At 46.5% G+C, this 18017-nt stretch overlaps 1 protein-coding gene across 1 annotated transcript in view; it reads left to right on the forward strand.

The window, feature by feature from the left end:
• The window catches only part of grin1b (glutamate receptor, ionotropic, N-methyl D-aspartate 1b), a gene marked incomplete at both ends in the record, with an annotated part of 31599 nt that extends 14194 nt beyond the window's left edge, over positions 1-17405 (forward strand). The window contains 13 exons of the mRNA XM_084467805.1: positions 669-816; positions 1166-1252; positions 2004-2139; positions 2587-2714; positions 3381-3545; positions 3765-3883; positions 4312-4424; positions 4983-5131; positions 5846-6003; positions 6282-6443; positions 7065-7174; positions 7295-7440; positions 17340-17405. Of these exons, the coding sequence (XP_084323931.1) occupies positions 669-816; positions 1166-1252; positions 2004-2139; positions 2587-2714; positions 3381-3545; positions 3765-3883; positions 4312-4424; positions 4983-5131; positions 5846-6003; positions 6282-6443; positions 7065-7174; positions 7295-7440; positions 17340-17405 (1687 nt within the window). The remainder of the gene's footprint in view (positions 1-668; positions 817-1165; positions 1253-2003; positions 2140-2586; positions 2715-3380; positions 3546-3764; positions 3884-4311; positions 4425-4982; positions 5132-5845; positions 6004-6281; positions 6444-7064; positions 7175-7294; positions 7441-17339) is intronic.
• Between the last annotated feature and the right edge of the window lie 612 nt (positions 17406-18017).

Here is an 18017-nt window from a genome sequence, read left to right on the forward strand (position 1 = left end):
TCTGTACTGGTAATGTCCGGTCCTGCACCTGTCTACACCTGCACACACACCTCTCCAGACCTGCACACACACCTGCACACACCTGTTCACACCTGCACACACCTGCACACACACCTGCACACACCTGCACACACCTCTCCAGACCTGCACACACACACCTCCAGACCTGTTCACACACCTGCACACACCTGTTCACACCTGCACACACCTGCACACACACCTGCACACACCTGCACACACCTCTCCAGACCTGCACACACACCTCTCCAGACCTGCACACACACCTCTCCAGACCTGCACACACACCTCTCCAGACCTGCACACACACCTCTCCAGACCTGCACACACACCTCTCCAGACCTGCACACACACACCTCTCCAGACCTGCACACACACCTCTCCAGACCTGCACACACACCTCTCCAGACCTGCACACACACCTCTCCAGACCTGCACACACACCCCTCCAGACCTGCACACACACCCCTCCAGACCTGCACACACACCTCTCCAGACCTGCACACACACCTGCACACACCTGCACACACCTGTTCACACCTCTGGCTTCTCCACAGGGCTGCTGAATAAAATCCTTGATATTAAAGAGTGACAGCTGAGCTTCGGGAAGGACGTTAAGGTCGTCATTGTGCTTGCTTGGTGGTTCCTAGGGTGCTGATGTCAGCAAAGTACCCCGACGGTCTGACCGGAAGGATCGAGTTCAACGATGACGGAGACAGGCGCTTTGCGACCTACAGCATCATCAACCAGCAGAAACCTGGGCGCCTGGTCCAAGTCGGAGTGTTCAACGGCTCACAGGTACACACAGTCTCCATCACCATCCAACCACCAACCTCCCATCAGGTCCATTTGGTCAAGCGGTGTGCACCAAATCTTTCCCCCTAACTTCTCCACTGTGCATGTGGTTGGGTGTGTGTGTGTGTGTGTGTGTTTGTGCATGCGTGCGTGCGTGCGTGTGTGTGTGTGTGTGCGTGCGTGCGTGCGTGTGTTTGTGTGTGCGTGGGTGTTTGTGCATGCGTGCGTGCGTGCGTGTGTGTGTGTGTGTGTGTGTTTGTGCATGCGTGCGTGCGTGCGTGCGTGCGTGTGTGTGTGTGCGTGCGTGCGTGTGTTTGTGTGTGCGTGGGTGTTTGTGTGTGTGCATTACCAGGTTATAATGAATGCTCAGAGGAAGATCATCTGGCCAGGAGGTGAGACAGAGAAGCCCAGAGGATACCAGATGTCAACTAGACTCAAGGTACAAAACCCTGACCCAACACAGGGGCTGTGGTCAATGCCTAACCAGTCAATATGGCCAATCCCTAGAGACCATTCATGTAACCATAGATCGTAGCTATCGCTTACCCTAACCTGTCAAACCAACATCTATACATTGAAACCTGCGTAGTAAAGAAACACAGACAAACACAGACTAAATATAACAACATCTCAAAGCTCATCAATATACCTGAACATCTTTATACAGATAGTCACATATTAATGTGACTATCTTTATACAGATATGTCACGTATTAATAGTCCCTTTCTGCCAACAGCTAATCAGACTTGTGTAGCTGTAATACTGTCGCCCAAGCTGGGTGCTTAATGTATAGATTTAGACTCATATATATACTGGTTGAGACTCTATAGTGGCTATAGTCATAGTAATAGTCATAAATACAAGTATGATGAAGAGTTTATGTTAACAGACTTACAATTAATACAAGGGATTGTATTTATTTTATTGTGTTTCAAAACCGTGTTTCTGCCTCTTTCTGCCATTTATTGTGTAACAGTTATAGTGCTCTGACTAGTGCTATGGGGTGCCCACAAATTAAATTTAGCAAGATGTGGTCTGACACAGTCTGATGTTGGGACTTGTTGCGATGGTGTGTGTGTGTGTGTGTGTGTGTGTGTGTGTGTGTGTGTGTGTGTGTGTGTGTGTGTGTCTGTGTGTGTGTGTGTGTGTGTGTGTGTGTGTGTGTGTGTGTGTCTGTGTGTGTGTGTAGATTGTGACTATACACCAGGAGCCATTTGTTTATGTCAAACCCACCAAGACTGATGGGACGTGCCGAGAAGAGTACACAGTAAATGGAGTCCTCATCAAAAAGGTTATATGTACCGGACCCAACGGAACCATTCCAGGTACACACACACACACACACACACACACACACACACGCTCACACACACACACACACATACACGCTCTCACACACACACACACACACACACACACACACACACACACACACACACACACACACACACACACACACACACGCTCGCTCGCTCGCTCACACACACACACACACACACACACACACACACACACACACACACACACACACACACACACTTAACTGTCAAACAAAAAATTTGACCATTTACATCATTGGTCTACTTTTGAGAACACAAACCAGAACCAATGACATTTTCAATGTTAGATGTTGACGTAACATATTGTGATTTTAAAGAACACGTGAAGTAGTTCTCGCATATTTTAGAAATAAGCCAAGCTTGACTCTTCCCATTTAAGATTCGTACACACACTATATTTGATTGTTAACTAGTCTCTTTCCGCCCCCACAGGACAGCCCATAGTGCCTCAGTGTTGCTATGGTTTCTGCATTGACCTGCTGATTAAACTTGCCATGAACATGAACTTCACCTATGAGGTTCACCTGGTGGCGGATGGCAAGTTTGGCACGCAGGAGAGAGTAAGTGACCCCCGCCATGAGTGTGTGGACCAGTGAAGAGGAGACCAGTGGATGTGTAGACCAGTGAAGAGGAGACCAGTGGATGTGTACACCAGTGGATGTGTACACCAGTGGATGTGTAGACCAGTGGATGTGTAGACCAGTGGATGTGTTTGTACACCAGTGGATGTGTACACCAGTGGATGTGTAGACCAGTGGATGTGTAGACCAGTGGATGTGTTGACCAGTGGATGTGTAGACCAGTGGATGTGTTGACCAGTGGATGTGTAGACCAGTGGATGTGTACACCAGTGGATGTGTAGACCAGTGGATGTGTACACCAGTGGATGTGTTGACCAGTGAATCTGTAGACCAGTGGATGTGTTGACCAGTGGATGTGTACACCAGTGGATGTGTTGATCAGTGGATGTGTACACCAGTTGCTGTGTACATCAGTGGATGTGTACACCAGTGGATGTGTACACCAGTCAATAATGCCCTCTTGGGGTTGGTCTTGGTCTGCTAGGTCTGGTCCGGATGGTTTGGCTCATGATGAGCGTTTGTCTTTCTCTCTGACGTTAATGGACCCTTTGCACAGAGGTCTCATCATTGTAAAAACAAAGCCTTCTGCCACCAACCACCCAGCTGTTAACCTTTCCTCTGATGTTGATCTGTTGCTCCCTCCAGGTAAATAACAGTAATAAGAAGGAGTGGAACGGCATGATGGGAGAGTTGTTGAGCGGTCTTGCCGACATGATCGTAGCGCCTCTCACCATCAACAACGAGCGGGCTCAGTACATTGAGTTCTCCAAGCCCTTCAAGTACCAGGGCCTCACCATCCTGGTGAAAAAGGTACACTTTGTCATCTATACTATCTGGCGGTTCTAAACTGGTAACCGGTATTCCCTCTCTCCCACTCTCTGTCTCTCTCTTTCTTTGTGTCTCCCCCTCTCTTTCTCGTTGTCCCTGGCTGTCTCTCATTCCCTTAGTTATATTTGTTTGTTTCCAGTATTTAAACTATTTTGTGGGCGGTTTTGTGCGCGCCATGTGCGATTGTGTGTGTGTGTGTAGGAAATACCGCGTAGTACGCTGGATTCGTTCATGCAGCCGTTTCAAAGCACGCTGTGGTTATTGGTTGGCCTGTCGGTCCATGTGGTGGCAGTGATGCTCTACCTACTAGACCGATTCAGGTATGTCCTAAGCCACCTCAAGAGTCACTTTCACATCCTAACCCACCTCCACCTCCTAACCCCACCTCCACCTCCTAACCCCACCTCCACTCCACCTCCTAACCCACCTCCACCTCCTAACCCACCTCCACCTCCTAACCCCACCTCCACCTCCTAACCCCACCTCCACTCCCCTCCTAACCCCACCTCCACCTCCTAACCCCACCTCCACCTCCTAACCCCACCTCCACTCCACCTCCTAACCCACCTCCACCTCCTAACCCACCTCCACCTCCTAACCCCACCTCCACTCCCCTCCTAACCCCACCTCCACCTCCTAACCACGCCTCCAGTCACCATATCTCCTCTTAATATCTCCTAACTTGATTAAAATGCATTAAATCTCATCCTGTATCTGTGTGTGTGTGTGTGTGTGTGTGTGTGTGCAGCCCTTTTGGAAGGTTTAAAGTGAATAGTGAAGAAGAGGAGGAGGATGCCCTGACCCTGTCCTCGGCCATGTGGTTCTCCTGGGGAGTCCTGTTGAATTCTGGGATAGGAGAAGGTGGGTCTTCATCCAGGGCAACAACATGATCCTACGCTATGTCATTACTATACCATACTATACGGCATTTCAGAATGTTAGTAAACAATAGCCGTAACGACACTTCCGGGTGGCAGAACGAGCGGCTACCACTGACCAGAAGCCATCCAGCCGGCTGTAAACACAAATAATAATAATGAATAATAATAAATAAATAACAATAAAGACTATGTCACACAGTCAACAAAACATTGTTGTTGATCTGAAGTTGAAACGATGACGAAAACTATATTAATATAATATAATATATTATATATATATATATATTAATGAGACGTCCCGTAGCACCCCGCAAGAAGAAAATCATTAATTCAAGCCATTTACTCTGTTTTCTCGATCGTGGAAGGGTTTGTTTACTAGTGGTGCGGAAAACGGAAAATGCATCAGCTTTTGCCACCCGGAAGAACCTAGTGTGACGTCATGGTGAATTGCCGTATACCATACTTTACCATACTATATGATACTATACCATATGATGTGTGTGTGTGTGTGTGTGTGTGTGTGTGTGTGTGTGTGCAGGAGCTCCCCGGAGTTTCTCAGCCAGGATTCTGGGTATGGTGTGGGCAGGCTTCGCCATGATAATCGTAGCTTCCTATACTGCCAACCTGGCAGCCTTCCTGGTGCTGGACCGGCCTGAGGAGCGCATCACCGGCATCAATGACCCCAGGGTACCCACTCCTACCACCACCACCACCCAGCCACCCCGAGGCCCGGGTCACACTCCTACCACCACCACCCAGCCACCCCGAGGCCCGGGTCACACACATACCCACTCCTACCACCAGCACCCAGCCACCCCGAGGCCCGGGTCACACGCATACCCACTCCTACCACCACCACCCAGCCACCCCGAGGCCCGGGTCACACGCATACCGACCCATATGGTTGAAAAAAAACAAAGCATTCTCTCACGGAAAAACAGAGTAACAGCGTTTTTCGGTCTCTGAAACAAAAAAAAAAAAAAGTCATGTAAAACACCTTCCTCAGTCGGGATTGTTCAAAACCGCTGCCAACGTAGCAACTGATATTTCGTAAAAAGGGAGTTTCATCGTGAACACCATTTGTGTGTGGCAATTTGTTGGTTTATGTTTGTGAACAAATGTTGTTCTGCGTAGTTCTACTTGACTTGAATCTGTAGGACACATCGTCACTTCATACCGGCCTGGCGTTCTTAGTCGTTCATTTTTGCATTCTCGTATATTCTTGTATATATACTCTATCCTATTCTTTCTAGTCAACTCTATTGTATCTCAACATGCCGCTGTGCTTGACTCTGTGATGCTGTGCAGTGATGGTCACGGTGTCTAACTCTGATGAACGACTAAAGCGGGGTGGCCTAGTGACCTCGCTGTGGTGTTGTTGTTGTGCTCTGGCTCCGGCAGCTGCGTAACCCGTCAGATAAGTTCATCTACGCCACAGTGAAGCAGAGTTCGGTGGACATTTACTTCCGGAGGCAGGTGGAGCTGAGTACCATGTACCGGCACATGGAGAAACACAACTACGAGAGCGCCGCTGAAGCCATCCAGGCCGTCCGTGACACGTATGGCCTCCTACACCAACGCACAGAATCACAGCGCACACCTGGCAGTATCCATACACACCAATAATAATAAGAATAATAAAAGCACACAAAAAATATCAGAAAAAAACAGAATCACACAATGTCAATACACGTCTGAAACACGTTGAACATGAACACAGTTAACAATTCAGCAGTGGTTGTAGGAGCTCTAGAGTGTCCTACCTGAGTCCAGTGTTGTATCGCTGACGAGACAGAGAGCAGAGGATTGATCTCCTGTCTCCCGTGGTCTCCTGCAGTAAGCTCCACGCCTTCATCTGGGACAGCGCGGTGTTGGAGTTTGAAGCATCTCAGAAGTGTGACCTAGTGACCACTGGGGAGCTTTTCTTTCGTTCCGGATTCGGGATCGGGATGAGAAAAGACAGTCCCTGGAAGCAGAACGTGTCCTTGGCCATTCTGAGGTACGCCATGACAAGCCATCGACACGGCCGTTAGGGGATTTGACTAGAGAGGTTCTGGGTTCAAACCCCAGCCTCTGCACAGCCTCCAAGCAGCTGTCCCTGAGCAAGAAGATCAACACGTGTTGTTAATGAATCGACAAAATCGAAATCACTTAAAGTCGTTAAAATCATTATATAGTAAATAGTAGTGATCGACCGATATATCGGCCGGCCGATATTATTGGTCGATATTTACGTTTTTTATGTGTATTTTTTTCGCCGATTTCTTTTTTATTTTATTTTTTTTTATTTATTTTTTTCACAGCATGATTTACAGACAGTTCAATAAATGTTCCTTTTTTAAATGGAGACTTGTAACATTTGTTATCATCACTGTGTCATTTTTATGAGCAAAAGCAGCATCGGCTCCAAATAGCGGCTCAAAATCGGCCATAAAAAATCCATATAGGTGGATCCCTACTCAGTAGTGCACTCAGTGGATCCTCCCGTCAATACACACACCCCAGGTCAATCTGGTTCACATGACGACCGACCGGAAGGAAAACGAGTAATCTTCAGTAACGTGACAAACTGCTGAATGTTTTTTTTGTCGTTTGGTTGGTTCCCCATCTTTTTCCTCAGCTCTCACGAGAACGGCTTCATGGAGGACCTGGACAAGACGTGGGTTCGATACCAGGAGTGTGACTCCCGGAGCAACGCCCCCGCCACCCTCACCTTTGAGAACATGGCCGGTAGGCTGCCCACTCACACGCTAGTGACCCGACGCCGTGACGTCAGAAAGGATGTAAAGATAACATACAGACATGAACAAAGGAGGATTTATGATCAAATACAAATCTAATCCACCTCAGGGGTGTTCATGCTGGTGGCCGGGGGGATCGTGGCGGGGATATTCCTCATCTTTATCGAGATCGCCTACAAACGACACAAAGACGCCCGCAGGAAACAGATGCAGCTCGCCTTCGCTGCGGTCAACGTCTGGCGGAAGAACCTACAGGTACGTCGCTGAACTATTAAAAATAGACTCTGAACCGGCTCTATTCTACTGTAAACCTGTTCTACGGTACACCTGCTCCATTGTAGAGCTACTCTACTGTACACCGGTTCTACTGTAAACCTATTCTATGGTACACCTACTCCACCTTGGAGGTACACTACTGTACACATATTCTACTGTACACCTACTCCACTGTAAACCTACTCTACTTTACTGCCTAAACTGCTGTATGCCACTCTATACTCCTGGGGCAGAAGGATTGTTGTTCAATGTTTTTTTTTATGTATTTGTTTTGTAGGTATTTCAACTCAGTTAAATGACATTGCAATCTATGTGTCACAACGACACCACAGAAGGATTTTGTAATACGTTCAAAGTTCCAACAAGTGGTGTTCCCACAACGCAGGTTCTAAACCTAGGATTGACGTACTCACCCTGGCGCTTGTGACCTGAAGGAAAACACAAAAGCAGCTGTGACTAATCGAACAGAGAATAAACAGAGAATAAAACAAGTAGAAACCACAGGTATTCTTCAAATAGTGGCGGTAAAACCAGAGCTGAGTAGAATACCTTGACGACACACAAACCGTGTGACACAAACAGACCCCAGACTGGTCGATATGAGAGAGCACAGCCACAGGACGGTAACACACCTCTCACACAGATCACATGGATCACATAGATCACATAGATCACATAGATCACACAGATCACATAGATCACATAGATCACATGGATCACACAGATCACACAGATCACATAGATCACACAGATCACATAGATCAAGGGCAAAACCGAACCAGGCCAGGTCAGTGAAATATGAAGCTCATGTGCAAACGCTACAACTAGACCAACACTGGTGTTCATATATAGTATATTGCTGTAGATGAACATACACACACCCACACATACACGCACACAAACACACACACACACACACACACACACACACCCCTATAGCTTGCCGGTGCTTGTGAGGACCCCTGCAGCGCGTGGGGGCCATGCCAGCAGGTGGTCCCCCAGGCTGGGCTCTGGGTAGCAGAGACACACACTGAGCAGCGGCAGACGCTGACCTTTTAGTCATGAAAGCATAAACAAGCTGTACCACACCTGAACAAACCCCCCCGCCCCGCGGCGCCGCCGTCAAACACACCTTTAGTATTGAAGGAACAGGGGGGTTACTAATAATAGACGCAGTACAGGAGCCTTGTATCTTGTTTATACACGTTCAGAATGGACACCTCTCATCAGCCAGTCATCTCATCAAACGGTTTGTAAATTTACCATTTGCAAGGTTTAAAACAGTCAGGGTTGAATATCATCGGGGTTTAACTAAAGCTGTCCCAGTGAAAAGGTTTCTCTTCACATTGAAACCTGTGGATGTCATCAATAAATGAGGAGGGTCGTGTGTGTACGTACATCTACATGAATTGACAAGTTAATGCGTGTTCCTTGCTAAGCCGCGGGGAAATGCTCTTAGCCTGTGCGGTGTGCTGTATAGGACGACAGCCCCTTCAGACACATGCACAGAGAATCGCTGAATACGCTTCATTATCTATAAAGCTCATTCCTCTGTTGTATGAAATATTGATCATTGTTGCTGGGTTATAAAAGCAGGGCTGTGTGTGTGTGTGCTGCACATTGTAGCGTGTTTTGTTTGTTATGTGATACAATCGCCTGAGAGCTTTACTGCTAAGAGGTAGCTTCTGAAGACAGGTCCCACTCCCCTAGACCAGCCGTCTGAAAAACTTTTCAGTCGGCACAGCCATAAAATATAAAATGACTTGAAATTAGCTATTCAGGTAAGGATTCAAATTAGACATGGCCATTTCGGCTGACATGTTATATTCTACTCCTGATTGTTAATGATGGTGTAATGGTAAATAGATGTTGAATTGGACCTGGAAATTACATATCAAATGTAATTTTGTTAATAAATAATATTTTCATCCTTGTTGGTCAGTCATATGCAGAGACTGAAAGGTTTCTCTCGAGTGGTTTGCTGCTGACCCTGGTCTTGACCTTATTTGATCCACCTGAGACCGTCAGAGAATACCGTTTCAAACAGGGACCTCGAGGCATTTTGCTTGTTTACTTTGTGATCAACTCGTATGCAGACATGCCAGCTAGGGCTGTAGATTGTGACTGCCAGAAGCTAAAAGCTATGAACTAATGGACCAAACGGGGACCTGTTGAGGTCTAAACCTTTGGGTGAATAGGACGACTGAGAAGAGCTACGAGTTGACTCCTTATGAGTTTAGAGATGAGGCTGGACCCAGAACACCAATAAGAGACGCATGTAACTAATGCTATGGGAGCTTTGTGTTTACTAACTGATGATTGACATTCTTTGTTTTTTAACCAAAACGTTAAAATGAGAATATTCAACTTGATGCAAAGGTCTCCAAACCTGTGTGTGTGTGTGTGTGGGTGTGTGTGGGTGTGTGTGGGTGGGGTTGCAAACCGAGCAAAGACTTATTGAGGTGTAGTATAGAAGTGTTGAAGTTTAACACAAATAATAAGAAAACATAAAAAAAACGATTGTGATACTGACGGCAAATCGTCTTGTATAGACGACTATGACTATAGTGACTGTGACATCTTAAACCAGTGGTTTAAGTGGTTCAAAATATGTGAAAGAAAAAAGGGCATTTCAGTCTGTGTGGCGATGAGCCCCTCGGCTCACTCCCACTTCAGGATAGGGGCTACTGGATTGATTGATGAGGTCACAGGAATTCAGCCAGCACGGTGGTTTGCATGAAATTTTGGCAAATTTATTGATAGTTCTCACTCAAAAAAAAAGTGGCCAAGCCAAACAAAAATACTTAGAGAAACAAAAACAAAATCAACTTGAGGGTTGTTCGCTAGTCCTAGGTCTGCAGGAAACATTGTGCTACATATACCACCTCACAACAAGCGATCCTCCCCAGGTCCCCTGCAGGCATGAACACAGGGCTTAAATAAAGCCATTCAATTATCTCCCTTGGGAGATACCATTTGCATAGGGGTGCATAGGGGTCCATGTACAATGCTATGTTAATCTTAACAACATTGTCAAACATTTATACACACTTTTCTCTTCTACTACGCATATCTCACATTATGATTATGTACATTACTATGCAAAAAAATATAACACCCCATAATAATTACCTTATAGCCCTAACAATTCCCCCCCCTTACAACTGTCATCTTCCCGCATCCCAATCAGACAATTAAGTGATTCCAGGTGCCTGGGTTGCCTGGGATTGGAAATGCTTGAGGGGACCAGGAAGTGAGTGAGGACTGTCAGTGTTTGTTTATGTCGTGCAAAATGTATGGATTAATGGCAGAGAATGGGTTATGGAGCAGATCGGCTGGTACCTAACCGATTGCTAGGATGTGTAGATGAGTTACCAAAGTATAATGTAGAAGAATAATGTAGTAGAACGTGATCCTTAATGTTTTAATGACAAGACGCGGTTGCCGGCACTGCGTGTCATTACCATATGTGTGAATGCGTGTGTGCGTGTTGATCAGTTAAATGTTGTGGGTACGTGAAAAGGAGGGCTGCCTTTTCACAGTCTGTTAACACTACTTGATTTGATTAATCAAAAAGTTGATGTTGCACTAGTTACATTGTGTTCCACTGTGTTGCTACAGTTGTACTTGCCTCTCTCTCACCCACTCACACACACACACACACACACACACACACACACACACACACACACACACACACACACACACACAACCACTGAAAATGGTTAAACCTATATTTCCGTAATACATGAAGTATTTCTCAAAAAGTTAGGTTCTCTCTGTGTATTGCCTATTACTGCATCCATGCATTTCCATTGTCTTTTTAGCACTATACTTATCAAATAGGCTGTTGCACTATTGTTGCACTGTTGTTGCAGTTCATTTTTACTTGCTCACCCACCCCTCCCCCCCCCCCCCCACACACACACACACTCTCTTTAGCTATGATGATTTACCTACTAAAACAATTGCCTCTCAATGCATTGAGTGTTTTATTTGTGCAATTGTGTATAATTGTGTTACATTGTGTCTGATATATCAATGGCTTTTGGCACTGAATGTTTGAAGCATAAAATAGTTCAAAAGCATCCAATAGAACAAATAGATAAGAGCCTTTATGATTACATTTGTGTCACGGTTATGAGGGGGTCCTTGAAATAAACTCTGCCCTATGAGGGGTCCCGGCCCCATATCGTTTGAGAACCCCCGTCTTAAACAATCCGTAGTGTCTTCAGCCAGACGGTAGCGTTGCTCTCGTCGGTCCCACTGGCTCAGCGCACAGGGGAGAGCACTGGATCAGCCTTATGCTGCTATAATCTACCACCACTGGCCTGTTCCCCCCCCCCCCCCGCCACATCCCCCCCTCCCCCCTCCTCTCTTCTTTTGTTCTGCTCATTTCCCTGCTCTCCTCCTGCGTGTTGTCCGTCCACCCAGGTTGTTGCCATGACGATGCAGGGAAATAGAGGACCAGTGTTTTGTCTTACTGGAATATTCTCCTTCTCTCTCATACATTCACACACGGACACACACACACACACACACACGCACGTATGCACGCACACACACACACACACACACACACACACAATGGACACATGAGTGGATGTGTCAACATGGCTTGTTTATATTCTAGGTGATTGGAGGTCCCTTACTCACTGCACCGACCTGTCAATCAACGCACCATAACACAACTTCTACATGTTCAGGTTCTGACCTCTGATGGAGAAGTGTAGGTCATTTCATAGGCTAGCTCGTCCTCGCCGCTCTACCATATGCAGAGGACTTGACTCCACTACCCTCCTTCTGATTAATTAGTCCCTCTCACGTTTGGTAGCAGGGAGGCAGAGCTACAGAGGAGCCTCGTCGTGGTGGGGCCGTGACTGCCATGAGTAACGTCTACCGTCTATTTTAGGATAGGAAAAGTGGTAGGGCAGAGGCCGACCTCCAACTCTGTAGGGCTTCCGACGGAGACGTGACGGTACGGAGATGAAGAGACACACCAACCTCCTCCTCCCCAGCAACCCCTTCCCCCCCACCCCGCCCCCTATCTCCTCCTCCTCCTCCTCCTCTCCTCCCTGTCCCTGCCGACCTCAGTCCAGGTGGTCCACACAGGATGAGACTCCAGTGTCAGCGCTGTGTTCTTCCTCACAGTGCAGCACGTTGAAGCCCAGCGTTGCCTCCGATCAGTTCACAGCTTTGTTTGATGTTCTCACATCAACGGCTTTCTTCATTTTTAAACTCAAATACATTTTTTATGAGAAAGAGAGATGATATATCATCTGTTGGCTGCGTTTGTTTTGATCATGACCGGCTAGCTGTACATTAACCTGCATATTGCACTGCTCAGATTTTAATAATTTCACACAAAATATAGTAACACAAAATGATTGATTTACTTCCACAAGCAAATCGCTAGAATTGAGGGTTGGAAAACCATCCATATAAACTGTTCATAGCAGCGGCCATTCCGAAATAACAGACCACCACTGAATGTCGTCACTGACAAATCAGAATTGAGTATTCATCCAAGCCCTGTAACAAAGACAATTATCACAGGGTGTACTAGTATGGGTGAAAACAGGTGAAGACATTCACTTCATTATGGATCTGTAGGCATAATGCCCATAATAAACGTCATCATTTCATCACTTTTACTCTGTGATAAAGGCCCTTTTTCGAACGCCCAACCTAGCATCCAGCGCTTTTGCGGAACGCCTCATATTGACTGCTTTGAATTTCAACCTCCATCCTCACTGTCACAGCATGTTCCTTCCCTTTCCATCTCTTTCCCTCATCTCCAATTCCTTCTTCTGTCCGTCCTCTCTTCATCCACTTCCATATGGTCTCCTGCTGCGACGTTGTAGCTGCTAACTTCAACTGTCACACAAACAACAAACCACAACAACAACCTATCAGAGCAGTGCAGACAATCAAGGCCATGAAGCATGTAGCTCGAAGTTAAATTCAAATGTAGCGAACAGCTTGCAGAATGATGTCCGTTTTTGGCTTGGAAGTTAGCAAATGAAGGTAGCTTGGAGGTCAGCTTGAGAATGAGTCCTTGCTGTTTTCCACAAGTCATCTTCTTGCAAAGGGAAAGTGAAGAGGGTCAGCCTGTGTGGTCTGTTTACTCTGGTGGACAACCTCCTCTTCCTCCTCCTCCTCCTCCTCCTCCTCCCCCTCCCCCTCCTCCTCAGGCCTGTATTCTCTTCCTCCTCCTCCTCCTCCTCCTCCTCCTCATCTGGCCTGTACCCTCTTCCTCTCTTCCTCTCCTCCTCCTCTTCCTCCTCCTCCTCCTCCTCCACCTCCCCCTCCTCCTCCTCCTCAGGCCTGTACCCTCTTCCTCTCCTCCTCCTCCTCCTCCTCCTCCTCATCCTCAGGCCTGTATTCTCTTCCTCCGCTCTCTTCTCTTGTTGTCCTCATGTGTGTCTCTCCATGCTGGTGTCTGTCCTCTACTGTCTGTCTGTCAGTCTGTCGGGTGTGTCTCTCCATGCTGGTGTCTGTCCTCTACTGTCTGTCGGGTGTGTCTCTCCATGCTGGTGTCTGTCCTCTACTGTCTGTCTGTCAGTCTGTCGGGTGTGTCTCTCCATGCTGGTGTCTGTCCTCTACTGTCTGTCTGTCAGTCTGTCGGGTGTGTCTCTTCATGCGGTCACCTGAACCTGCCTCCCTCCATCTTCTACTGTACAATCAAACTCGTTCTGGTCTCTGTTCAGTCTGCAGGCCTAATGTTAAGCAATGGTCGCAGAATTAGTTTGGAAATCCATTCATTTAATTTTACTCAACAGACTCCTGGAATCCACAGTTTATTAAGTGGTATTATAATGTCTGCCAAGCTGTGTGTGTGTGTGTGTGTGTGTGTGTGTGTGTGTGTGTGTGTTTGTCCTTTCCAGATATTTTATTTTTGTGATTAAACATGGATACTGGATGTTTTAGCCAGGAGCCTCCATTTTTAAGAGCTCTGTCAGTTTAACACGTTTGTCCCCCCAGCTTGGCCGTCACTGTGGTGATGGAAGTGGGAGATAAATACCAGTTAAAACTGTGTTTTAACTGGTATTTATATAAGAGGCGTTAAAACGCCTCTTATTGCTGACTCTTTCCTTCTCCTTTATATGTCTTTGTATACTTTACTCACCATGGTCAGCAGCCATCGACCGTTGTGCCGTTCCCTCCTAACAGGAACACAGTGAGGTACACCCTAGGGGTTCAAATTGCAATCAAATTGCTCCTAAAACAATCACTCCTCAGGAATATGGAGGAGCGACAACGTTTTCTCTACTCAGCGATTCCCATACTTGAATGGGAAGTCATGTATTGTGTCTCAAGGTGAAGAACACGTTTTTGAATGCTTTATTCAATACAGATAAACCGCTGACACAATAACTACCCCTGCTCTCCATGGGGTGATAGGCAGTCTGCCTGCCACGTGGGGTCGGGAACAGGGACATTTTCTTCTTCTTTGTGACCATCTGTTGTTATTTTCTATATGTGTGTTTCTTTATCAATGGCTTTTGAGTGGTGTCCAAACTCTGCGGCGTATGCTGACACACACACACACACACACACACACACTGACTCCTCCTCTGCAAGCAGGACTGGTCTGGGCAGCTCATTTAGGCCTAGGCTGTCTTCCTATTGGCTCTCTATAAAGAGCGACCGGGTCCTTCTAGAACCGTAGATAGAGGCAGAGTGGTAGAGCTCTCATAGGAGCCACGTCATCGTAAAGGGGTGTGACTTAGTTTGTGGTGTGGATGAGATACAGCCCTCTGCCCCGCCCCCTTATTAAACCCCTCCCACTAAGGCAACACAACAGTATTTTATTATTATTTTATTTTGTTAAACTATTAGTACTAAGTGTAAATCTTATAAGCTTGTTTCCTGATGCTCATATTCTGGTCTCTTGTACCGTCTCTATTTAGAAAAGTAGTAATTTTTACGGTGTGTCTGGCAGTGACGGACTGGGATGGGAGCCAAAAACGGCCCGGGCATTTGCGCATTATAACCGACCGCGGGTGTAATTGTTGCCGGGGGGGGGGGGGGGGGGGTGCCCACGAGAAGCCGCGGCCCTTCTGGCATCTGCCCAAATGCCAGACCGTCCAGTCTGTCACTGGTGTCCGGTGTGCGTGTGTGCGTGTGTGTGTGCGTGTGGTGTGTGCGTGCGTGCGTGCATGTGTGCGTGTGTGTGTGTGCGTGTGTGTGTACGAAGGCTTGGTAACAATGATCGTCAATATCCTTCCACAGGGTTTAGAGGGGCTATTTTCTAACATAAGAGAGTATTGCTTCACACCAACTTACCAATTTTTTCTTTTGAAATATGGCTGCCCAAAATACCTAGAGGCTTTGGTTTTAGATGTTCAGATTTCTAGATTTGGTCTCTTCATTAGATCAAGGTTTAGACTGATTGGAGACGTATCCAAAGAAAAACATTAAAGACTGATGTTGGCTAAGAAGTAGACGATGTTGTCTGAGACGCGGCGACGGTCCACCCTGCCTTGTGGCTAAGGTCACGGCCACAGGAGCAGTAGAAACTCTTTGCCAAAGAAAATAACGGGACACAAACGCTACTGTCGCGTCATTCCACCAGCTTGCTCCAGTTAGTTGCCAGGCAACAGAAGCTAAACCCCATTAGAAACAGGACTGATGTTCTGAACTATAATACAGACGGATCCACACGGAGATAAACACAGCACGGAGCAGCCACTGTTAGCCTTGTTAGTAGGATATAGGCATGAGGCCCTGTTGGCTCATTAAATGTTGTTGCCATAAAAGGTATTACGTATTTACCTACATTACCATTATTACATTGGTAATATTATATTCCAACAAACACACACATATATATATTTATAAAACGGGTGGCTTAAATCAAGCGATCTGATTGGTTCCTAACTGTTTGTTGTATATTGAGCGTATACACACAGCTATGACGCCCATTCAGTTTACGGAGTTCCGTATCACTCCGCGCCTATACCACAGTTAAGTGTGGTATAACGAGCACATTCCACAGCCTGTCGTGATCTATTGCTTAATTATAAACCAGGTGGCTTAAATCAAGCGATCTGATTGGTTCCCAACGGTTGTATATTGAGCGTATACACACAGCTATGACGCCCGTTCAGTTTACAGAGTTCAGTATCACTCCGCGCCTAACTTGAACTGTTGTTTATTTATATATAAAAGCGATAGCGTAGTTCATTGAAGCCTAAACACATGTTGATTGCTGGAGAGGGTGGAAATGTTGTAAAGCAATAGGCACACGGTGAGTGAACTCGATAGTAGGCTAAATTGCCGGCGAACCGAGCTACTGTCTCTAGCCTTCTCTCTGAAGGACTCTACAGTGTGTTGCATAGCAACCGCCGTGCACTTTGCTGGCAGCCAGGAGGGACTACTTTTTGTATTAGTTTAAAAAAATGCTTTTCCGACTTTCTAGCTTTTTCAAAATTGAGGGTGTCTATGACTTTCATTTCGCCATACTTACGTAACCGTTTTATAAAAGCAATAGATCACTTCAGTCAGTGATATACGGTCATTATACCACAGTGAAGGGGCTCACCCTTTAACAAAGCCCCTTCACTGTGGTATAATGAGCGTATACCACAGCCAGCAACACATAGAGAGACACACATACAAACAAAAATACACATACACACACAAGCTCACACACACATCCATACAAAGGTACATACATATACACACAAACACACACACACAGACACATACCACCTGAATGTGTGTAACTGCGTTGATTTCCATCTTTGTGCAGCTGAGCATGGTGCTGCTCTGTAAGAGGGGAGGAGGGAGGGGTGTTAGCTTAAGAATTGGGTTGTTTTTTTAAGAATTCGGGCTATGTTGTGTTGACTCCTTTTTTTGTCCCTTTCTTGTAGCCGTACCCGACTGACATCACCGGCCAGCTCAACCTATCGGATCCGTCCGTCAGCACCGTGGTCTGAGACACACATTTCCATGCTGCTACACCTTTTCAATCTGCCGAACGCACTCACACACGCACGCACAAACCTACAAACACGCACACATACACACACATTTCCTCATCCTGCTTACAGAGTCCAATCATTTTCCTTTCAAGGTATACTTTTCCGTGCAATTTTAAAGATGATGTAGCATGTAGCATAGTAGAGGTTCAGACTGAGCCACATGACCTATAGTTCTGTCTGATATACACGACATGTAGTTCAATCCAGCATACATGACTTATAGTTCAGTCTGATCAACCTGACTCGTAATTCTGTCTGATCCACCTGATTTGTAGTTCAGACTGATCCACCTGACTTGTAGTTCAGACTGATCTACCTGACTTGTAGTTCAGACTGATCCACCTGACTTGTAGTTTAGTCTGATCCACCTGTAGTTCAGTCTGATCCACCTGACTTGTAGTTCAGACTGATCCACCTGACTTGTAGTTCAGTCTGATCCACCTGACTTGTAGTTCAGTCTGATCCACCTGACTTGTAGTTCAGTCTGATCCACCTGACTTGTAGTTCAGTCTGATCCACCTGACTTGTAGTTCAGTCTGATCCACCTGACTTGTAGTTCAGACTGAT

Source organism: Micromesistius poutassou, assembly GCF_964030765.1.
Source record: "Micromesistius poutassou genome assembly, chromosome: 5".
Classification (NCBI taxonomy): Eukaryota; Metazoa; Chordata; class Actinopteri; order Gadiformes; family Gadidae; genus Micromesistius; species Micromesistius poutassou.